General features: G+C 39.5%; 1 protein-coding gene across 6 annotated transcripts in view; it reads left to right on the top strand.

The window, feature by feature from the left end:
* NTRK2 (neurotrophic tyrosine kinase, receptor, type 2) overlaps nt 1-24,926 on the top strand; it is a 302,428-nt gene that overhangs the window by 79,968 nt on the left and 197,534 nt on the right. For all 6 annotated transcript variants that reach the window (XM_011982733.1, XM_011982732.1, XM_011982735.1 and 3 more), the window contains one exon: nt 3,208-3,307. In XM_011982733.1, coding sequence (XP_011838123.1) covers nt 3,208-3,307 — 100 coding nt within the window. The remainder of the gene's footprint in view (nt 1-3,207; nt 3,308-24,926) is intronic.

Here is a 24,926-nt window from a genome sequence, read left to right as displayed (position 1 = left end):
CTCTCTGGCTTCATCTCCCACACTCTTCTCACTGCTCGCCACTTGTCTTTTTCATGCTCTCTCCAGTGCTCCAGTCCTGCTCTTCCTATTTGTGACTCCCCGTCCCAGGCATTTGCTTTCTGATGGCCATCGTGTGGCTTCGGCTAGGTGGCCAGCAGGCAGACATTGCCCCCTTCCATTTTCTTCTGAGCAGTTATCATTGCCTGGAATGACCCCATTTATTTGTTTGTTTAATGTATTTTTCCATTCTCTAGATTCTTTAGTAAGACCCTTAGTAGGGGCAACCTGGTCAGTGTTTTTCACAGCTGTCTCCTTAAGCCCTCAGAATACTAGCTGAAACCTAGTGGGCACCCAGTACATTTTGTAGACTGGCTAGACTTGCAGTGAACAGTATAGGACAGAGGGATTGCAAGTGGGGTGATTCATTAGGGGTATGATAGAGCAATAAAGACATTTGATATGTACTTGAAGCAAGGCCACGAGAGTGGAAATGGGAGGTGCATAAACAGATGCAGTGCAACTGCAACTTTATGCGTATCTAGTACAGAGGTATGCATACATGCACATGCACACAGTGCCGGGATTACAGGCGTGAGCCACCTGGGATTACAGGCATGAGCCACTGCTCCCAGCCTTCTGTTTTTTTTTTTTTTTTTTAATACAGATGATAAATCTAGGCACCTGATTGGCATATCTCCATCTGTAGTATAGTTGCTGGAAGGCAAGATCAGTAAGCTTGTTTATTATGACTTTGTGGGAGGCTCCTAAAATCTGTATGAGAGGCGCAATATTGTGTTTTGTAGAATTTAAAGAAAATGTTACAATTATGTGTGGTTCAGATATTTTATATATGAAGAGTTCTTGATCACAGGAAGGATCATTAGATTAGAAGAGTTTGAGAGCCAAGAAGCAGATACAAAAGTTAAAAATGTTTCTGGTCCAACAAGTGCTCTTGCGGCATTTTGTTGGATTTGCAGGGGAGGGCAGATCTCCCTTGTTCTATCCTAAGAAATATCCTCAGATGAAAACCAAACCATCAAGCAGTCAACCAACCAACCAACCAACCAAACAACCGACCAAACAAACTTACCCATGTTCATCTCCTGTGTAAAAACCACCTCAACACATGCAAGGCACACAAAACTCTGTATTTCTCAAACAATCTGATTTTGAGTAAGTTATTCTTTTCATTGTCACAGGCGTCCTTGTTTACGAAAGGATTTAAATTGAGAATGGCTTCAGTAGCTTTAAGTATTTGTTTGCAGATCCTTAGTGCTTTTCAGCAGTAGAGCCCACTTCCCATTTTCTAGGTTGACTTACACATTCTATAAATAGGTGGAAAAGCCAGGGCAGGCGTTGCTATCTAATGAAGAAGTGCAAGCTTGGGTATGTGAAGCATCTGTTCTAGCTGTCATGACTGGTAAAAGCAAGGTGTCCTGGGAACGCAGGGATCCAGGACTCCTAAATCCCAGTTAAGGACTGTCCAAAGCAGGGAAGAGACTGTACTGTGGTACTGCTGCGTGTACTGCTGCATGGTTGGGGGCCTTTCAGGCAAAGTCATCTAACCTCCCCCATCCTAATTTTCTTATTTATGAAATGGAGTTTGACTTGGTTTATTTAGGTATTCTCCATTTATCTGTAGAAGTCTGCAATTTAATAATAAAGTAAAGAAACTTATAGCTAAAATATGAAGATCTCTTTCCCATGAAAACATTAGTTAGCTATATGACACCATCTTGGATGTCAGATGGGAAGAGCATTAAGTAAGTCACAGAGCACAAAAAGAGGACATGCAAAGCACTTGGCCGGTGTGGAGCAAAGATGTGAAAGATGTGATCATTCTCTTCTCTGGTACTATAACAGTGAGTAGATCCCCCCAAAAATGCTTCTGCAAATGTTTGAGTAGGACTTTTTTTTTTTTGCTTTTTTTTTTTTTTGAGACGGAGTTTTGCTCTTGTTGCTTAGGCTGGAGTGCAATGGCACAATCTCGGCTCACCACAACCTCCACCTCCCAGGTTCAAGTGATTCTCCTGCCTCAGCCTCCCGAGTAGCTGGGATTACAGGCATGCCCCACCACACCCAGCTAATTTTGTATTTTTAGTAGAGACGGGGTTTCTCCATGTTGGTCCGGCTAGTCTTGAACTCCTAACCTCAGGTGATCTGCCTGCCTCGGACTAAGTCCTGGGATTACAGGCGTGAGCCACTGCACTGGGCCAGTACAGACTTAACTCTGTCTCTGCAACCAATATATGAACAGAATGGTAGCAACTCTTACAAAGTTAATTATGGATAAACTTAACCATTTCACTCAAGCTGACCTCATGACTTTGGGTGTTTTTTTTTAAAATCTTTATTTCTAACTAATGTTTTCATGGGAAAGAGATCTTCATATTTTAGCTATAAGTTTCTTTACTTTATTATTAAATTGCAGACTTCTACAGATAAATGGAGAATACCTAAATAAACCAAGTCAAACTCCATTTCATAAATAAGAAAATTAGGATGGGGGAGGTTAGATGACTTGGCCTGAAAGGCCCCCAACCATGCAGCAGTACACGCAGCAGTACCAAGTACAGTCTCTTCCCTGCTTTGGACAGTCCTTAACTGGGATTTAGGAGTCCTGGATCCCTGCGTTCCCAGGACACCTTGCTTTTACCAGTCATGACAGCTAGAACAGATGCTTCACTTACCCAAGCTTGCACTTCTTCATTAGATAGCTTGAGTCCAGGAGGTCAAGGCTGCAGTGAGCCATGATTGTGCTACTGCACTCCAACCTGGGCAACAAAGTGAGACTCCGTCTCTCTCTCTCTCACACACACACACACACACACACACACACACACGCACAGAGAAATCTCCCGTGTTTTTTGGTTTTTATTTTTTATTTTCTCTCTCTCTTTCTCTCTCTCCTCCCTCTTTAGGTGGATGGAGAGAGAGAGATGTAATATTTTTAAAATGCCAATTGGATAGCCATTTTTACAAGCTTTAACTTATGTCTGTAGGCATAATAATAGATCTTACATACTTCACTCTAGGGTTGTCGAAGATTAAGTGATTTGGTATACATAAAGCTGTTATAAGAACAAGCGATAAGCGTTCAATAAATATGAACTGCCTGTATCATTATCATCATCATGATCATCATCACCATGTGATTATAGGGAACTAATTAGCAAGGTTATAACTACCCTCCCTTCCTTTCTCTAGGTCTATGCTGTGGTGGTGATTGCGTCTGTGGTGGGATTTTGCCTTTTGGTAATGCTGTTTCTGCTTAAGTTGGCAAGACACTCCAAGTTTGGCATGAAAGGTAAGAAGGGTTGTGTTTATTTAGCTTCTTATGTGGATCATTTTTGGCTTATGACTAATGCTAATTACCACTAAAGAAGGAAGCGGCTAGATTTATGATGATTAAGTTTTAAGGCTAAAAAAATAGCAACAAGACTTTGATACTACAAATCAAGACAGGACAAAATAATGTTGATTACTCAGCACTACCCACTTTTCCAAGACAACAGTTGTCCCAGAAAACAGAAATGGGTTCTTGATTATCAAGGGACTAATAAAGATATGACAAAGAAATAGTACTTGATGTTTCTTTTGCTCCAGAAAGGCAGGTGAGACACAGTGGCGATAGGATAGTCTGGACACGTGTATTTTGTGCAGAAAGGTCTATTCTGCTGTACATTTGATTTCCAAATCTTCAGTGGTATGCTTTTGGTGTTGCTCCTGCTTTTCCAGGTCATCACTCTTTGAAATTTAAACAACAGTGTTATGAAGCAAAATAAGAGCAGCTATCGGCAGTACATGGAAGCTTCGTGAATGCATAGATATTTTTTTAATTTAAGCGGAAAAATTATCAGGGCTGGATTAAAAATTAGTCACTAATTGACCCAAAATAGATAACTTGTTGTTTTTAGAGGACTGAAAATTAATTTTACAGGGAAAACTTGTGTAAATTTCTTGTTACATAAAAAAAAATGCCTTGGAGCAGTGATTTAATGGTTTAAGTTTCAATGATGTAAAACCATTTGCTCTGAAGGTTAAACGTATGTATTGGATAATATGCTAGTGTTGTATTTTGTGCGGTCTCCTATAGATAGACACTATTTAAAAGTGTCTAAATGGGAATGCTGTGAAGAAGGTTTAGTGGTGTTTTATTTGCGTTGGAGAGTAGGTCAGGTGGATTTTCTTTATCCGCATGGTCTGTTAGAATTACGGGTAGTGTTGCTAATATTGCTATTTACTTGAAAGGGAATGTTTCAGTAGCAGTAAGTTGCCCAGCATACACTGACATCTGGGATAGAGCAGATCTATTTCTGGTGTTTCCTCTTTTCCCTTTGTTGGTGCCTGTGAAGATTTCTAAGCCAGAAATGAACAGGGAGGAGTGGTGGTAAACTGGGGCTTAAAATAACTCCAAAAACCTCATCCTGGTTCCTGCTTGGCCAGCTGATCCTTGATGTTTCTTCAGGGGAGGAAAGATCTTTCGTTCTCCAATTATAAATAAGGCTTGGGAGAGGGACCACCCCACAGTGATTTTAATTCATCCTGTAGGGTGGTTCTCAAACTTGACTGTGTGCCAAAAACTCCTGTAGAACTTGAGAAAACACAGATTCCTGGGCTACCCCCAGAGTTTCTGCTTTAGCAGGTCTAGTGTGTACCTGAGAACTGGCATTTCTAACAGTTTCTGGAGGATACTGATCCTGCTTGCCCTGGTTGTTGTGTTCTCTACACAACAGTGTAGAGAATCACTGTTCTCTACGGTAAACATGGACTGCCAGGCCCCCTTCAGAGTGTGACAAGGTGTTGCGAGAGACATCGCAAACCAAACTTACCCACAGCTTTGCACACCTTTTGGAATCTCCATGTCTCAGCTGCACCCAGGCCCAGGCTAGGCGGCTGCTCTGTGCGTGCCGCTCCCTACCATGGCATTTGGTGGTTCTTGTGTTTATCAGGTACTTTCCTTCCTTAGAGGCACTTGGACTGGATGTCTCTAAATGTAGATTTCACTGGAGGCTACCAACTCCTAACAGTAGAGTTTCCGGTCTTGAAGGGTTTCGTTTGAAAGATTTCATCCCATGAGCTTTTCGGAGAGAGGATATATCCAGGTTCTTCTGGGATCTCAGCAAAAGCTGAATGGGAATCCATGGAGCAAAATTTAGGAGCTTCTTCCCACCCTTGGTTTAGGAAAACCACTGGCAGAATTACCAGTAAATGGCAACCTACTCCTTATAACGTGGCAATGGAGGAGAAAAAATGTAGACATTTTCTTTCAGAGAAGAAAATTATGTGTCATATTGAGACTCCAGCACTAAGGCTGAAACAGTATTTCATTTAGACAATTTGGGGTGATTACCACTAAAGCTTCTATGTTTTCTGAGTATAACCTGAGGCCATCCTTAATGAATTATAAGAAAGAGTGTGCTTAACCCTGCCACAGAGCCAGTAAATGGCTTCCTACAGCAGTAACTACTATATATGTTGTATGTTTTGTTCCCTCATTCCTACACACAAATAAAATCATTTTTAGAAAGTTTGTCTCCGATACTTTTTTTTTTTAGAATAGCTTACTGTTCCATTTTAAGCTACATGTCTATCTGGGGCATGATGTGAGCAAAAAGAGCCTGATCTAGGGTTACTGTTTTGCAAGTCATATGTCGAGTTGATAATCTTTGGGGATCTAGAAATTAAGTTATGGTTCGTGCATTTAGTACAGATGAAACCGTGTAAAACGTGATATTTAAACATTAATGTGAGTCAGTGTATTTTAAATGCTATTAGAGCTGGGATTACCACTGAAAAACATACGTCTTAAAAAAGAGAAGACTATGTAAAAATATTATTACGCTTCCCAAAATAACCAGGCAATATATTGGTTGTGGTTTCTTAGTAAGAACAGTATGAACTGTGTGTAGCCTTGGCCAGGACTAGGCACCATGTAAGAGGCTTGTGGCTGCTATGCAGATGAACTATTCAGAATGTTATTCCTCCCTCCCTAAGCATCTTTGGGGAGGGTCTAAGTCCATCCTTATTCTCTTATGCTGGAGGCAGATGGAACAGGAGGAAGGTGGCCAGTCCACCCATAGGCACTCACAGCTTTTTGCCCATCCCTAGCAATGCACGGTTTATCTTGAGTGTTTGACTGTTTCAATCTGTAATGGAAACCTTGATAATATAAACGACAGTTCAATGCTGTTGATATGAAGGGCCCAGAGCAACAAACCCCAGAAACCTCTTGGGGTCACCACACTACGGCTGAATGCAGGGCAACACAAGCTTTATGGATTGACCTGAGATCCACCCCTTACACCTGCAAACATTATTTATGGTGTTGCTCCCATGGGGAGGTGATTTCTAAATTCCAAACTAGTGAGTGAAACTTGGATTTGTAAATACAGCCAGTGAGTTGTGGTGTCGTCTTTGAAGATGGTCTGCAGGTCTGTAAGCTTCATCAGGTTTTGTTCCTTGTTCTGTGGATTCATTGTAAACCAAATGCTAGATGGTCCACTCCAGAACAGGCAGCACAGACTTTGAGCTCCATGACAACAGCTTTCTTATTTGTGATGTTCATCTTTATCTACTGCGTGCTTAGCCCAGAGTTGGTGCTCAATACCTATGAATGACAGAATGATCAGAGAAGATTTTCAACTCCATCTACCTAAGTTTGGTAATTGGAAAACAGTTAGTATTTGGAGGATGGTTAAACTGTGAGTGGCTAAAGAGAGAACCTGAGACTTTTTTAAGTTTCTAAAAGAGACAAAGTCCCACCTTTTTTTTTTTTTTTTTTTTTTTTAGTTTATTCCATGTGAGTCACGGCCATAGACAAGAGATCAATTTGTCCAAGTTTTGTCTTAGAGTATGTAGGTTTTCACACACTGTTTTAAACAATCATCCTTGTTTAAGTTTGGAGGATTCACTTTGACTTTTTATTCTGCATGTGAACGTCTTCAATTTCTACCTCCCTACCTTTGAATGTATAGTTTTGGAATATGTTATTTTTTCAGTTCTGATGTCGGCAAAAGTGCCAGATTGGGGATTATATCTTGCTGTAAACTTAGAATTTATATTTTATTCTTGCTTGATAGAGTTTAAGCTTCTTGCTGCTAGTGTCCAATAGGCTCCTGGCCCTGTTTTCATAAAGATGTCAAGGGGCAGGATTTCTCCCAGTCAGTTTTTCCTTGTTCATTTCTGTGCCTTTACACTGTCCTATTGCTTTTTTGGTTGATATGTAGCTACCGTAATTGCAGAAGCCACAAATAATGCCCCTTTGTTAGTGTTAGCCACCTATGTAGGGATTATTCATACATATGTTTAATATGAATGTGTAAAATGTATACCAAATCTATCTAAATTGGTGTCGGTATCAATATCCCTATATGAAAATGCATAATATTATCCCTCTTCTTCTAAGGCTGCCTCTGGTTTGTTTTAATTTTAGTTTTCACCAAAGTAGTGCTGAAAGAATTTTCCAGAACAGCTCCATTGCCAAAGGAATAGGCAACCATGCCTTTGAATGCTCTCCTTGTGTTGTAACCAAGTCTTGTGTTTAGCTCTCGCTTTACTTCCTGGCTCTATGTCTTCATTGAAGATGTAGGAGTGCATGTGAAGGGAAAATGGAAGCATTGAGGAGCGCCAGGGCTGCCAAGTCTTCAAAGGGTGCTCCACATTGGGAGCCCTGTCTGTGGCATTGATGGTGTACAGGGTTGCAAAAAATATACAGGAGCCAGCAGGGAGGAGGGAACTTGGCATTCATCACCCCGCTGGAGGATACATTCCGCTATCGGTTTTGTGTTATTTACATTTCCTGATGGAAGTCCACATATGATATCTAATTCCTAAGTACTAATGCAGGCTTTGTCACTCGAGAGTGAAATCTCTAAATGATCCTAAGAAATCTCTGTAGAAGAACCTAAAAGAGGAAGCTTTCTTCTCATTCAGTGTTAATAGCCTGCACAGATTTCCTCTGCAGCCTCTGATTCTTGTATGTAAACTGCCCTATCCACATTCATTTATGCTACTTAAGTGTTGGAGGTTTCCAACTAGTAAAGGCTGGAAAGCTACTCTGCCTGTGGATGCAGATCTGGGTTTTCCTAAGTCCAGACTCAAAGCCCACAGTTCAACTTTCCGCTCTTATAAATGATCTCTGAGTGTCTTTCAATAGCAACCAAAAATCTGCCTATTTAAAAATAGTCATAAACATAGTGGGGCCAAAGCTAAAGAGGTTGAAGGTTAAAGTCTTTTATATGAGCTGAAAACAATTCTGGGAAGTTTAAGAGGTTGAGTTTAACAGATATTTGGATCAACTTTTAAGAGGAAAAAATGTGACCAAAAGCCAGAAACACAGTTGTAGAAACATCTGTAAGGACAAACTGTTTTCCATATGCACCTCCTTCCTTCTTTTTTTAAAGAAAAATACCATCGAAAAATTAGAATGCTAACAATTGAATGCATTCTTGTTTTTCAAAATTTCAAGGAGTTTAGAAATATATAAGCATAAAAATGGATGTTCCCGTCACCTTCTTCTGCATGACCATTTCCACTCCTAGAAATAACTTTAACTGTATAAGGTGCACACAGTATGTAAACAATCAAATATATGGCTTCATTTTTGATTCCATAAGGAAATTATAATACCAATCTGTTCTGCATTTTTGGGGGGTAACAATTTGCCTTGTGGATTTTTCTTTATCAGAACCTAGCTGTCTACTACATTCTATTTAATAGTATTTCCCAGTTGTCTGATATCAGGCTACTCGGATCTGAAACCCGGCTCTGCCTCTTATGAGCTATGTGCAAGTATCTCATCCTCTCTTGCCTTGATATTTCCATCTGTAATGGGACAATACTAATACCTAACCCACAGGGTTGTTATGAAGACAAACTAAGCTTATATATATAAACCACTTGGGAATGTTTCTGGCACTTAGTAATTGCTCTATTAATATGTAATGAATTATGATTTATTTGACTTTTCTTCTTTTAATGGACATTTACATTTCTACCGAGTTTTCAGAAAATTATTTCAAATAATTTTCAAACAATATCTTCTGTATAAAGATAAATACTTGGAAATGTATTGCTAGAAGGAAAGATATATATGTTTAAATGTGGATAGATTACCTTGCATAAATGCCTTTCCAATTTAGTTTCCCACTTACAGTATGTGAGGGTACCCTTTCATTTATTACTCTAATCTATACTGAATATTATCAGTCTTTTGGCTATTTGAGTTTAAAAGATACTTTGATTAGTGATTAATTTAAGCATCTTTGTCATGAAGAATAAGAGTAATGTTTATTTTTATTGTTGAGTTATAGATATACTTTGCCAATTATATATACATACATAGATATTTATTTATTCGTGATATTTGTGGCTCATATTTTCTTCTAGTCTTTTGACTTTTTGATAGTGTCTTTTGGTAACCAAAGAGATTTGCCTTTTTATAAAAGCAAATCTGTCCAGCTTTTCCATTTAAGTTGTGTCTTGCTTAGGAAGATCTTTCCTGCTCTAAGGTGGTAAACATATTTCTAAATATTTATTTCACTAGATTTTTTACTCTGTGTATTTTTAAAATTTGGCCCTTTGGTCTTTCTGTAATTATTATTATTATTATTATTGAGATGGAGTTTTGCTCTTGTTGCCCAGGCTGGAGTGCAATGGCGTGTTCTCAGCTCACCACAACCTCTGCCTCCCAGGTTCAAGAGATTCTCCTGCCTTAGCCTCCCGAGTAGCTGGGATTACAGGCATGCGCCACCACGCCCGGCTAATTTTGTATTTTTAGTAGAGACGGGGTTTCTTCATGTTGGTCAGGCTAGTCTCCAACTCCTGACCTTAGGTGATCCACCTGTCTCGGCCTCCCAAAGTGCTTGGATTATAGGTGTGAGCCACCTCACCCGGCTTTTTTGTAATTATTTTATTAAAATTTGGGATGAAGTAGTTCTTTCTTTTTCAGAGACATATAGAATAAAGATACTTGAATAAATTCTGGTGTGACATTTTCATAGAGATGAATAATAATATTTTAAATTTCTTGTATCAGAAAGCCACTAATAAAGCAAAAAGAAATTTTGAAAAACTCAGTGATTAACTCTTTCTTTGTAAAACAAGTAATGAACTTTGCGAGTTCTTTCTTATAGCATGGGAATATAAACCACACAAAATAGTATCAGAGAAATAAGTTTTCACAGAAAACCTTTGTTAAACTACTCTCCTCCCAGCTTCAAATGGAGTTCAAAGTCTATCTCAGCACTCTCTGAAGAGGCAACAAAATTTGTCAGTACCAACCAAGTCCTCAGAAATTTCAGAAAAGACATTCAGTTGAAAGAGTCATTGAGTAAGGTAACAAAATGAAAATGAACCTAGAGAAAAGAATTAGCCCAAGTGTTCCTTTTCTGTTGTTTGGCGATGCTATAGAAAGCTTTTCCCGTGTGTTTGTGAGGTGAGGATCTACTTTTTAAAGTCTCTTACTTCTTTCCCTGCCAACATTTGGCTTCTGTCTATCTGAGAGCAGAAGATGCTTATTCTTTACAACATATTGAAAATGTGTGTCAGACTTCTAAGAATTGGCTAGAGTAGGCCAGACAGGAAGCAAAAGAATCAGCATCTCTGCCTTTAGCCTTGTAGGTGGATGCACTCTGCCTTTTAATTGCTGGTTTTACCCGGGCATTCCCACAACCCCGGCATGATTCATGTGAGAGCTCATGTTTGCCTGTAATGTAGAAAGTGCATGCAATATTGTTCAGGGACTTTCCATGCTACTATTTTCACTAAAGGTGAAAGATCCTTTAAAAAATTAGATTTTGTACTTCAAGGTCAGAAAATATTGTTACCACTTTTTTGGTCTTCTGTTAACCTTGAGAGGAATTTGCTTTGACCTCCTCACATAGCTCATGGCCTGTTTCCAACAGGACTTTCAAAATCTGAAAATCTGTTGGTTTTCTTCTTCTTTTCCCCCTTCACTAATCTTTTACCTTTCATTGTTTTCCCTGTCATTTTGTCCTGCATCTCTGTGCTTTCTAATTTTATATTTTTTCCTCTCTTGTTTTTCTTCCATCTCATTCCTAACATCTGATTTTGGTGGAAAAGCTTTTCAGAATTTATGAAGAAGACAGATAATAACTTGGCTTAAATTCCAACATATGCTTTGATTTTATCTTACTTTATTTTGGGCAAGAATACTAAATGACTATGGGAATACATTTAGCTCTAAATCAGCAGAATTGTCACGTGGCACTTCGGAAGACAGCCTGTTTGAATAATGCACATCCTTTGTGTTTGTAAGTTGTTAACTCTTGAGTCTTCAACCTAAGGAACATATAGGAAAGTAATACTGAAGACGTATGAATCAAACAAGCTTGGGTTTAAATCCCAGATCTCCCGCCTGCTGGCCATCATTTTGGGCAAATTGTTAAACTCTAAATCTTAATTCCTCTTTGGTAAATTGAAGGAATAATACTCATCTCTTCAGGTGATTATAAGAATTAAATCAGTGCTTAGTTTAATATCTGACTCTTTATTTTATTTTTATTTTTATTATACTTTAAGTCCTAGGGTACATGTGCACAACGTGCAGGTTTGTTACATATGTATACATGTGCCATGTTGGTGTGCTGCACCCATTAACTCGTCATTTACATTAGGTATATCTCCTAATGCTATCCCTCCCCCCCCCCCCCGCCCCCACAATAGGACCCAGTGTGTGATGTTTCCCTTCCTGTGTCCAAGTGATCTCATTGTTCAGTTCCCACCTATGAGTGAGAACATGCGGTATTTGGTTTTCTGTTCTTGCAGTAGTTTGCTGAGAATGATGGTTTCCAGCTGCATCCATGTCCCTACAAAGGACACGAACTCATCCTTTTTTATGGCTGCATAGTATTCCATGGTGCATATGTGCCACATTTTCTTAATCCAGTCTGTCACTGATGGACATTTGGGTTGATTCCAAGTCTTTGCTATTGTGAATAGTGCCGCAGTGAACATACATGTGCATGTATCTTTATAGCAGCATGACTTATAATCCTTTGGGTATATCCCAAGTAATGGGATGGCTGGGTCAAATGGTATTTCTAGTTCTAGATCCTTGAGGAATTGCCACAGTGTTTTCCACAATGGTTGAACTAGTTTACAGTCCCACCAACAGTGTAAAAGTGTTCCTATCTGACTCTTTAAACTAATTCCCTAAGAGGTAGTTATTTTTCAGACTTATGTTTTAGTAATACATTATTAAAGAAAAGATTATAGGATGATTCCTGTTGAATTCATATTGAATCTGGGCTGCAGAAAAATGTCACAAATGTAAACAGGGCATATTAGTGTTTCCAGGTTTATTAGTTGAGTCTATAGAAAAAAATTGTATTTACAATGTGTCTCTACTTTATGGGTATGTATCATGAATACAAATGTGCTGATACATGTGCTTCTTTTAAGCCCTTCAGTCCTTTAATACACTATGTGAATTATTGCAAATTCTTAATTTTATTGTCCTCTGAAGAATTCATCACTTTAAATTGTTTTAGGGTTTATGAAATACTTATTTCATTGATTGATTGATTTGGTATGTAGGTTTTAGCAGTTTTTGGGGGGAGGAATATTTACTGAAGTAAAGAGGTAGAAACGGCAGGAGTGGGAGGGGTATGGGACCCCCCAATACCCACTAGCTTAGATCTAAAAACACGACCTCATGGAAACTTCTAATGTGTTTCCCTTTTGTACAGAAGGGATTACAACTGCTAAAGTGATTTATTTAAAAAATAGGCTTTAATTCTGATGTATTTACAGCCTGCTAGAAAGGAAAAGAGGGATTCTGGAGAAATTAAATTCTTCTTTATGCAATAGATTGTCATTTATATTATTATAACCATAGACCCTGCATTTTTTGTGAGAAAGCCAAGACTTGGACAGGCTAATGGCAGTGGAAGACCTTTGTATTTATCAAAGCATCAGCAAAAGCAGAAAGACATTGGCCTTTTCTGTGATCATCTGGGAACTTTAGTGGCTTGAGGACAAAGAGAATGAGAGAGAGAATGAGCCAGTGAGCCAGTGACCTGATCTCCATTTCAACTCTTTAGGTCTTTTGTAAGACATTAATATCCTGGATTGAAGCAGAAGTGTCATCTCAGTCTTCAGTGACAGTATAAGGAAGGAAGGGGGAGATGATTTAAGAGGTGGAGGTGCTGTGGGGAGTGAGAATGTTGAGAAGGAAGTGGTTTTTCTAATTACGGTTGTAGTTGTCAACTTTAGAAGTCCTGGAAAGACTTGAGTATAGTCAGCCCCCAACTGAGCTTTTCTTCACTTGCTTCCTGGATGGCCTGTAAATGAAAATTGCATAAAGACCAGAAATATTATAATAGTACAGGACAGGGAATCATATGAGGCTCCCCTCCAGCTTTAATATCTACCACCCTGTTACAAAACCATTATATACAATCACACACTCACTACAAAAGCCTGCCCTGCACTTCTGCTGAAATCCTTTATTATTTTGGTGTGTAATGATGTAATCTTTTTCTCTATTGTGGAGCCACAGTCTCCTTACTATTGACATATGAAATATTGCATCTGGGGTCAACACTAAATATCCCTGAGTATACCTTCAAATGTTTGGTCATCTCAAGAAAATATTGCCTCTAACTTATCAATAGAAGGCATTTCTTATTTAGTCGGCATTCCCAGTGACTCTGTTTACTGTTAGTTTGCAGGTAGCATGCATCTTGTCAGGGTGATATGGTTTGGCTATGTCCCCAACCAAATATCATCTTGAATTGCAGCTCCTATAATTCTCACGTGTCTTGAGAGGGACCTGATGGGAGGCGATTGAATCATGGGGGTGGGATGTTCCCATGCTGTTCTCTTGATAGTGAATAAATCTCACTTGATCTGAGAGTTTTTTATAAAGGGCAGTTCCCCTACACAAGCTCTCTCTTGCCCTCTGTCATGTAAGAAGTCTCTTTGCTCTTCCTTCATTTTCCACCACAATTGTGAGACCTCAGCTGTCTGCAACTGTGAGTCCATTAAACCTCTTTCCTTTATAAACTACCCAGTCTTGGGTATGTCTTTATCAGCAGCATGAGAACAGACTAATAAACAAGGGTATCTTTGACATTCCAGCTTCAGAGCAAAGAGAGATAGCTCTGCCTTAGCCATCTCTTCCAGCTGTTTCTTGATCTTTTAAGTCAGACTTCATAGCATGGCTTTGTCATTTTGTTTGAAGGAAATCCTTGAAACGTTAGATGTTTCTATATTAAAATGACATGCATTCCATAGCCCAGAAGAAATGATTTCTGTGTTATTTACTTGTAGCCTTTCCTCTATGAGTGTGGACAAGTGCAAGGTGATTTTAGAGGTAGATTTATGTGCATATTCTGTAATTGTTTATCCCTCACATTATATCTTTGTTTTCCTGTGATGTCATGACAGAGGGCGGATTAATCAGTAAAATGTCTAGGATTGGATTGAGAATGAGCAGGCACCTGTCTCAGGCACAATCTATGAGACATGTGACTTTATTTTTCTTCAGTTCAATAAAGTATATCCTTTTAACCCTTTTTGTACTGAGTAGCAGAAAATTAATCCCCTACCACTCTGGGTAATTTCCGACAATGGTGGGTAATCACAAAAAATTCAACACTTTCTCTGTCACTTCAGGTCTCTCACTTTCCTCTCCCTTACCCAGGTTGCATTTGCCTTTCTGGGAAACAGTGGAGAGTGTGCTGCAAGGTCAATAAAGTGCCACAGTGCGGGGAGGGGACATACGCATGGTCTTGGTGGTAATTTCTGTATGCTGGTGGCTGTCCATCTTCCCAGTTGTCCTTGGTCACCACTCTGTTCAAGTCACAGGTATACAATCTTGTGTTCCTAACCAAGTTCTGCCACCTTCATATATGTCTCCACAAGGGTGTCTTTGCAGCTTTGGGGACATGAAAAACACTGAGACTGGCCCTGCTGTCTCTGCATAGACATACTACGCAGCTTCCCCTACTTTATTACTCTTGTGCCATTACAGGCTTGGGATTGCTCTGACTTCTGGACAGCTTCTCTGGTCTTCCAAGAAAGGGGTCCTCAGGATTCTTCTTTTTGAAACTCTAAATCTGAGTCAGGGCTCTGTGTTTCCTTAACCCTCATACTTGACCTGGGGACAGGTTATAGCCTCTTCCTGCCTGTATCTAACCTTTTTTTCTCCTCACTGACTCTCTTCCTATTTCCTGTGGGTACAGGAAGAACATGAAAAACTATTTTTTCTGATTTCATCTTCTTCCAAATACTTTTCATCATACATGTGGATCTGGGTTTTTTTTTTCCTCCAGCTTTTTACTATAAAACTGTCAATATGAATAAAAGTTGAAAGAATACTAACAATGAATATTCATACACTCAACACCTAGATTCAACCTCTGCTTAACATCTTGTTATTGAAAAATAAATTGACAGGATCATGTTCCTTCATTCCTAAATTCTCCAGCGTATTTTTCCTAAAACTGAGGACACAGTATCTTAAAACCACAGCCATAATACCTTCCTCATTGTGCTCAAGGAAATTAAGATAACCCTGTGATAACAGATATTACCTAGACTATCTTCAAATTTCCCCAGTGATTTAAAAATGCCTTTTGTGGTTACTTATATATCAAACCAAGATCAACTCAAAGTTCATGCGTTGCATTTTTTCATTGAGTTTCTTTGGTCCCTTGCGTTCTAGAACATGGCTTCTTTTTCTCCCTGCCTTACACTGGCTCTTTGAAGAGACTAGGCAGTTGTCCTGTAGAATGTCCCTCATTCTGTCTCTGTGCGATTGTTTTCTTTGGTATTCTTCAACTTGCCATTTATCCTCTGTATTTCCTATAAACTGGAACTCATTTCTAAAGGTTTGGTCAGATTCAGGTGAGAGGTTTTGGGAAGAAAGCATCACAGAAGATGATGTGCACTTCACCTGTGTCACGTCTGGAATCATGTTGTGTCAGGTTGTTACACTATCAGTGGAAGTTGGATCACCTTTTGAAGATGGTGACCACCAGATCTTTTCTTTATAAATACAAGTTTTTCCCTTTGGAATTCATAGGTGATTTGTAGGTGATAATTTGACATGTAGCAAATATCCTCTCCTCCGAAAACTTGAACGTACTGTGCTTAGCATACTTTCCTAAAAGCTACTTAATTTCTAAGGGTTGCAGAGGTGTTTTTCTAATCCAATCATTTCTTCTGTTCTTATTTCATTAATTTTTTTTTAAAGGAGAGCTTTCTGGCCTTGGCCAAGAATTTCAGCTCTTTCATTCCAGTTCTGTCTTGATGACTCTTCCTTGAGGCAATGATTGGATGCTTAGGATCCAGCCGCCTACACTGGGGAAGGTCATCGGATTACAGAAAAAAGTTACAGTTAATAGGGTCACTATATCAAAAATATTATTTTATTTTAAGAGTATAGTTGGTGGGAATGCAAATTAGTACAGCCACTAAGGAGAACAGTTTGGAAGTTCTTCAAAAAACTAAAAATTGAGCTACTGTGTGATCCAACAATCCTACTGCTGAGTATATACCCAAAAGAAAGGAAATCAGTATATGGAAGAGATATACACACTCCTATGTTTGTTGCAGCACTGTTCACAATAGCTAAGATTTGAAAGCAACTTGTATCCATCAACAGATGAATGGATAAAGAAACTGTGGTGCTTGTACACAATAGAGTATTACTCAGCCATAAAAAGGAATGAGATTCAACCATTTGCACCAACATGGATGGAACTGGAGGTCATTACGTTAAGTTAAATAAGTCAGGCACAGAAAGATAAACATCACATATTCTCACTTATTTATAGAATATAAAAGCCAAAACAATTGAACTCATGGACCCAGAGAGTAGAAGGATGGTGACCAGAGGCTGGGAAGGGTAGTGAGGGATGCGGAGGACATGAGAATGGTTAATGAGTACAAAAATACCAGAAAGAATGAATAAGACCTACTATCTGATTGCACAACGGGGTGACTGTAGTCAATAATAACTGTACATTTTAAAATAATTTAAAGAGTGTTATTGGATTGTTTGCAACTCAGCGGATACATGCTTGAGGAGATAAATACCCCATTCTTCATGATGTACTTATTTCACATTGCATGCCTGTATCAAAACATCTCATGTACCCCATAAATATGTACACCCACTATATACCCACAAAAATTAAAAAAACAATAAATAAAAAAGAGTATAATGAGTCTAAATGCTTTCAGGATTCCCTTTGGCATTTCGTGGCTGGTGGTAGCATCAAAGACAGTGAGAGCTGGCAGCAGCTAAGAAATCACTTGCAGCCTTTATTATTTATTTATTTAGTTAGTTATTTTTATTGTACTTTAAATTCTAGGGTACATGTGTACAACATGCAGGTTTGGTACATATGTATACATGTGCCATGTTGGTGTGCTGCACCCATTAACTCGTGATTTACATTAGGTACATCTCCTAATGCTATCCCTCCCCGCTTCCCCCCACCCCGTGACAGGCCCTGGTGTGTAATGTTCCCCTTCCTGTGTCCATATGTTCTCTTTCAATTCCCACCTATGAGTGAGAACATGCGGTGTTTGGTTTTCTGTCCTTGCGAAAGTTTGCAGCCTTTATTTTATAGATGAGGACAGTGGGCCCAGAGAACTTGAGCGACTTGCCTGAGGGTTGCCTGGTTTGTGGCCGATCCAGGGGAAAGTTATAATATAACTTATTTCCACGCCATGTTCACTGCTGGGCCATGTCATATGTGACTAGTATTGTCTTGCCCCTGGATAATGCTGTGTTTCTCAAAGCTGGGGACACATAAGATCTGCGGTAACGAGAGTTTTAGGAGGTACTCAGGGACTAACATTTTAAATTTTGATAATTCTGTTATCTATTTATTATAGTGTTCATTAGAAAAAATATACCTATTACATCATACTCGTGGTTTCATCATATTATTGTTTAGGATGAGACTAAGTTAATATAATAGAAAAAATTTAAAACTATGGTTTAAACAATTTCATTTCAAGTTAAATTTTACAAGACTCTTGGGTAGGAGTATGTAGTGCACTGCAAATTTAAAACTGAACAGAACAAGGTTTCCACCTCATGGAGTTTATTAAAGTTTACGGGAGGGGAGAGATAAAAACAGAGAAAGAAATATAGAGAAATCTATAGGTGATGGCAAATGCTTTGACCGAAAGTGAAGCAGGGCAAGAGGGCTTTGCTGTGTTTAAATAGTTAAGAAAAGCTGCTCTGCTACGATGACACTAGGGCCAAGAGCAAGAGAAAATGAGGGAGGGAGGGAGCTGATATCCCGGGGAGGAGTGATCTAGACAGAGGAAGAGTAGGTGCAAGACTAAGGTGGCCAGAGCAGAGTGGGGGCCTGGGGAGGAGAGCAGAGAGGGATGGAAATGCAGTTCACTGAGGGACTGGCAGCATTTAGGAGTTTTGTTGTTGTTGTTGTTTTGCTTTTTAAATCAGAGTGAGGAGAAATTGTGACAGTGTATTGAAAGAGATTAAATGTTGGCAGCACTGATGTAATAATGTATTAAATTAATTTCTGATACTGCAGCATGACTGAGGGAAAAGATATCTCATGGGGGGAGAGTTCATCATACAAGAGTATGGAGGAAACTTCACTTCAGGGTCCTGATCAGCTTCATTTTGAGAGGAGAACTCACCCCTCAACACACATACACATATTCAACACACAAACACACACACATAAAACACACACATTCAACACACACATACACACAACATACACACATTCAATGCACACAAAGCATGCACATTCAACACACTTTTAATACATGCATTCAACACACACATACATACATAACATGCATATTCACCACATACAACACACACACACACAAAGCATAAAAAACACACATTCAACACATACATACACACAAGACACACACATATTCAATATACAGAAAACACATGCACTCATCCCAGAATGATGGTTTTAGGTTTCTAGGTGTCTGTGGTTCTCCTGGGTCACAGTGTACATTCCTGGCATGTTGTAATTGTTACCCATCACGTGACCATGGCCACTTGAGACTAGACTGGGGTAGGACCCAGACTTTGAATTATGTGTTGACTTTTTCTTGAAATTCGTCTCATCTTCAGCCTGATTCCTTTTATACAGTCCAGTCTACTCTAAGACCTGGGATATTATATCATTAATTGCAAGACTAATGTAATTTGCGTAAAATTTTCTCTTTTTGAGATCTTAGTTGCTGTTGGGAGAAAAATGACACTGAAAGCTCAGCTGATGCATTTTCAGAGTGAACAAAGATATTGTGGGAATTCTACTTTCCCTCCTCACAATGGTTAAACATTAAATAGAACCCATCCATGCTCGGTGCATAGCCTTCCTTTTGGCTGGAAAGATAAAGATAAAACCAAGGTTTTTAAGACTCAAGATTTTTGAGGCCATGTAGTTCCAGAGAGAGAGAGCACTTGGTGTTTCTGCTTACTGTCCTGCTGAAAAATTATTAATAGCACTTTCCCATCTTTGTCTGAATTAATCTTTCTTGAATCAACATTGGTGATGGTGATAGTGGAGATCTAATTACCCAAATCTCCTTATATATGGTTTTCTATCTCATACATTTAGCCTAGGAATGACTGAGTGTCACAATGCTTCATCCCCACCCCCCTTCTTGATCTCTCTGTAGTTTGGAAAATAGTTGACTGGCTGTCACCTTTTGGGATCTTCTATCTTCTTCCTGCATATCTCCCCATGCTATGTCTCTCTCTCCTCTGGTCCTGCATGGTGTGAAACAGTATCTTCTATCTGTTTTCCCCCAAAGATCGGGGAATTCGATTCTTAATTCTTCATTACTGTCATGTAGTTCTTTCTCTTTACAAATTGCTCAATAGTACATATTTATTCTAGTCTGATTTATTACCCATCACCTAATATGCTTATGGGCTAGCAAACTCAGAGACACTAACTTAGATATTACCAGAAAGCCAGCATATTTGAAAAGATGGATCTGCTGTGTACAGACTTGCATAATGGAAACCTAAGAATGGAAAATAAGGGCCATAGTGTGGGATACTCCCATTCATTGGCATGGGCTCTCGAAAATCAACAATATTAATTTTGCTTTGATTTCTCAGTTCTCTCTCTAGCCAGAATCTTACACTACAGAACAGATTCTTAACAATTTCAGCGATTTTCAATTACAAAACAATGCAAGGAAAAGCAGAAAAGAAGTCTAATCAGATTCAGAATTTTCAGAATTCAAATATGCCAAGTGTAGGAGACGCCAAGTCTAAGTAGCTTCGTTCGATCATTTTAGCACTGATTGTAGCAAATGTTTCACCTTAAAATGATAGTTCATTGTAGATATGTTGTAACTGTAGTAATTGTTGAGAATTTTGTTTGTGGAAGACACTCAGTCATTCCTAGGCTAAATCCTCTCCCCTTGCCAAACCCCTCCCTCCACAGGTATTTCTTATTCATCTTGAGCTACTGCAGTGTCCTCAGAATCCCTGAGATGGAAAACATTCGCTGACCCTTGGTGGCAGGCATTGTAGTTACTCATTATTCACTTATTTTAAAATGGACATCATATCTAGGTGCAAAAACTTGAGATGTCCATTAATCATCAATACGATCTCTCTGTTGGGATCCCCAGAAATTCATCATGACTTTTGTTTTGATATATCTGGTTATACAGTGTTTGTAGGTGTCAAAGAAAACCAGAGCTCAGGACTGTTGCAATATGGGAAAATAGAGCTCAGTATAGAACTGGGCTCAACTGTGCATACAGCATGGGCATGTGGGAATTCATAGCCAAGAAGCAGGGTGGGTGTCAGTGGATGGGAAATTACTAAGAGGAAACAGCAGGGGTAAGGGCGGATCCTGGCTAAAACAATGTAACAGGACTGGTGCTGAGGACAGGCCCGGGTGATAGACATCCCCTGCAGGACAGTAGAGGATGAGGAACCTGATTAGATGTGAAGGACAATTAGATATGGAAGATTTTGACTTAACCAACTCAGCAGGATTCTTACCAAAATTCTTACGAACATGAAAGTCCAAAAGTCAGGCCTACTTGAGAAAGAGTTCAGGAGAACCCGAGTAGAGGTTAGTCAAGGAGCGGATCTTTGTCATAGGGTGTACTCTGCTCTTCCAGCTCCAGTCTTCCAGATGTGCTGATGGCATTGGCTTAAATTATATATGGTCAAATTATAAACATTGAAAAAATTTTAAAAGGCAGTGTATGGAACTACTTACTACCCTAATAGATTAGTTGCATATGTTACTTAAAAATTATTCTGATATTTCACATTTCTATAATCATTCATAATAGTATATTAGTTAATTCTGAAATGATCTTATGACCCAATCTACCTACCCAATTGACTGTCTCCATTGAGTCCTTGAATGATCACCTAAAGTCAAGCCAGATGTTCTTTTTATAGATAAGGATGTCGAGACATAAGAGATTCTATTTTTTAAATGACAAGAATTTATTTGACTAAGGCAGAGTCTTGAATCTCTGTACTACAGATCTATGTTAACCAAATGCATAGACGATACAATTCAATTCAAGCAGCATCCCAGCATCTCGGAGTGGTGTGGTTGGTTAAATGAATATGCGCGTATGAAAGAGCCAAGGAGTTATTGCTGCCAGTGTTTCTCTTGGTATTTAAGGAGTTAGCCAGGGCTCTTTCTCACTGCTTCAGTCTGAGCGGGGTCTGTGCCCTCTATCAGGGACTGGCACAACGTTCTTTAGCAGAAAACCTCAACAGTAGCGGGTTGAAGAGCTCATTTTTGAAGCCTGAAGGCAAACCTTCAAAATTGAATTTTATACTCTCAGGAAGTATTGATTGCAAACTTAGTTCTTTGTAAATCACCAAAGGGAAAAATGACTTGATTTACAGTTAAATGCGTATCATTTGGTGATGAGTAAACTCCTATGAGCTAAAGGAAGAGGTGACACAGACACGTTTCCACAGCATTTTCTTGATTCATATTGCAGCTGTCGTCAGTGCTCTGCTCAGGCACCCTCAGACTCCCTTTATGGGTCTTGTGTGCTCACTCTGGCTTCTGCATATGTTTGCTTCTGAGGGTCAGCACCTGGAACCTTGTTCAGAGGACTGGACTATAGCTAGTGGAGCTCCGCCCCATCCCTGGCATGCGCATGTGCATGAAGATACACACACAACACACACGTGCACACACACACACACACACAGCTGAAAGCAGCTGGGAGTTAAGTGCCTTCCACTCCCTTCCCTCAACCCTTTGCCAGGCTTTGCTGAAGAGTGGTGAAGGAGTATGAAAGGTCACCCTCTTGTCTTAAGTCTGGGCATACTCTGTGGTATAATTTACAAGTTCTCTGCAGGATCTGTGGTATAATTTACACACCACAGCTCTCTGTAGAATCAGGCTGAGGCTGAGATTTCACCTGAAGTTGCAACCTTGCTTGGCTTCTTCCTTCCCTTCCTGTTCCCCTCTCCTGGGAGCCCCTCCTTAATAAATCACTTGCCATGAGCACTCCACTCTGGATCTGCTTCTGAGGAACTGGCCAAAGACAGTGTTGGAACACTAAGAAATTTAATATGTTATTTGATGCCTTTTATCAGCATCTTTAAAACTATTTCTGTCTCTCATTTGCTAATTTGGACTTTATATGTGCAAGTGGGGGAATCTTAAAAGTTAACTTAAAAATGAATTGAGGTATACATTATAGTTACCATTTATTGAAAGGGCCATTGTGGGCCAGGTCCTTGATGTATTTTTTCCACTTTTCATAATAATCTTGCTTTTTAAGGATGAATTAATTGAAGTCCAGAGAAATTTATTAATGTGCCCAAGTCACAGAGCTAGTAATTGGTAGAACCACAATACAAGCCCAGATCTTCTGGTGTTAATGTGTTAGCTCTTCCAGCCTCCCTGCTAACTCCCCTTTCCCCCTGAGTATTAAAACTTCTATTTCTAGAGCTATCAAGGAGGCATTCTGACATCAAAGTTTATGACTTACTAAAATGAAAGGAGACTGTCTCTTTAGGAAGAGGTAAAATACATTATAAAATGCCAGACTTAATTTCCCAGAATGGGAGTGATTGAAAATAATTTCTAATAAGAGCTTGAGTCGTGTCACTTTGTTGTATACAGAGAGACTTTTGTGCGATGTTTGACAGAATCTGGGCGGTTCATAGAAACACAAAATTATTCGGCAGGTGACAACAGGACAGGGCATTAGCAATGTGATTTGGGAGCAGGAGATGGAAATTTCTTTTGTGGCTCTCCCTTTGATGTGGTCATGCTCAGTCCTGTGACTATAGTGTACCACAGTGCTGTTTAGAAAATAACTTCCTCAGCCCTGAAATGGACCACAGTGTCCTGAAAGCCCTAACTCATCACATAGGAGTTATCAGTCCATTGCAGAGAGATTCTTCAAGAAAATGAAGGGATAATGGCAATAATGCCATGGCCATCTAGATGGACTTCCTTCTAGTGTCTGTATTGGGACCTGATTGAATTATTCACTGCTGACACAAGCCCTCTACACAAGTTAAAAATTCAGCAAAATTACGCAAAAGCCACCCTAGAGACCTTGAAAGTTTCTGTATGGTGAAGTCGTCAGCATTTATCGCAGACTGTACCTAGCCTCTCTTTCTGGAATGTTCTTCCTCCATCTATCTGCCTGGTTTTTTCTTACTTGGCTATTTAAGATGAAGCTCAGGTGTCACTTCCTTCAGCAATGCTTCTCTGATCCCCACAATATGGACAAAGTCCCTTTTCAGTAGATTTGTATGACTGTGTGTAATCATCTAGAAAAAAAATGCTTAACTTATCATATTGAAAGAATATGTTTTCCTGTTAATCTTCCCACTAACCATCTGAGGGCCATTTGGAGGTATCGTTTAAGAGGTGAGGCATTGTAATGGAAGAGAATTGGGAAGCTATCTTTCTGAAATAGTAAAGCGTATAATGAAGGAATCCATTATATTATTTTTATTGTATTTTTGCCTTTGAGGCAAGATAGAGTAGCAGAAGGAGCAGGGATTGAGGTTTTACTCCAAGTTTTGCTGTGTTCTTTTTCTGTGACTCAACCTCTCTAAATTTTATTTTCTTTCACTGTGAAGTCACATGCCAGCGCCAAAGTTAGGGAAGATTTCTGAGAATGGTCTAAAGGTTAATAAGATACTGCCCAGCAAATATTTGGTGTTCCATAAAGTTTCCTTTTCTTTCTTTTTTTTTTATTTTTGAGACAGAGTCTCGCTCTGTAGCCTAGGCTAGAGTGCAGTGGCGTGATCTCAGCTCACTGCAATCTCTGCCTCCCAGGTTCACGGCATTCTGCTGCCTCAGTCCCCCAAGTAGCTGGGACTACAGTTGCCCGCCACCATGTCCAGCTAATTTTTTGTATTTTTAGTAGAGACGGGGTTTCACCATGTTAGCCAGGGTGGTCTCCATCTCCTGACCTCGTCATCTGCCCGCCTCAGCCTCCCAAAGTGCTGGGATTACAGGCGTGGGCTACAGCACCCAGCCCATAAAGTTTCATAAAGCATACCTCAGATGGAAAACGATGGGGAGATAGGTTTGTTCACAGTAGTCATGCATCCATTTATTTGTTCTCCCCATACACTTTTTTTTGTTTGTTTGTTTTTGAGACAGAGTCTCATTCTGTCATCACCCAGGCTGGACTGCAGTGGCAGCATTTCAGCTCATTGAAACCTGTGCCTTCTGGGTTCAAGCAATTTTCGTGCCTTGGCCTCCTGATGTAGCTGGGATTACAGGCATGTGCCACCATGCCTGTCTAATTTTTGTTAATTTTAGTAGAGACAGGGTTTCACCATGTTGGCCAGGCTGGTTTCAAACTTCTGGCCTTAAGCAATCTGCCCACCTTGGCCTCCCAAGGTGCCAATAAACATTTTACTGAGCATGTACAATATGCCAGGCACAGGGAGTCTACAT

Source organism: Mandrillus leucophaeus, unplaced genomic scaffold (assembly GCF_000951045.1).
Source record: "Mandrillus leucophaeus isolate KB7577 unplaced genomic scaffold, Mleu.le_1.0 Scaffold242, whole genome shotgun sequence".
NCBI lineage: Eukaryota > Metazoa > Chordata > Mammalia > Primates > Cercopithecidae > Mandrillus > Mandrillus leucophaeus.
Note: the sequence above shows the minus strand (reverse complement) of the source record. Positions and strands in the feature narration are given on the sequence as shown.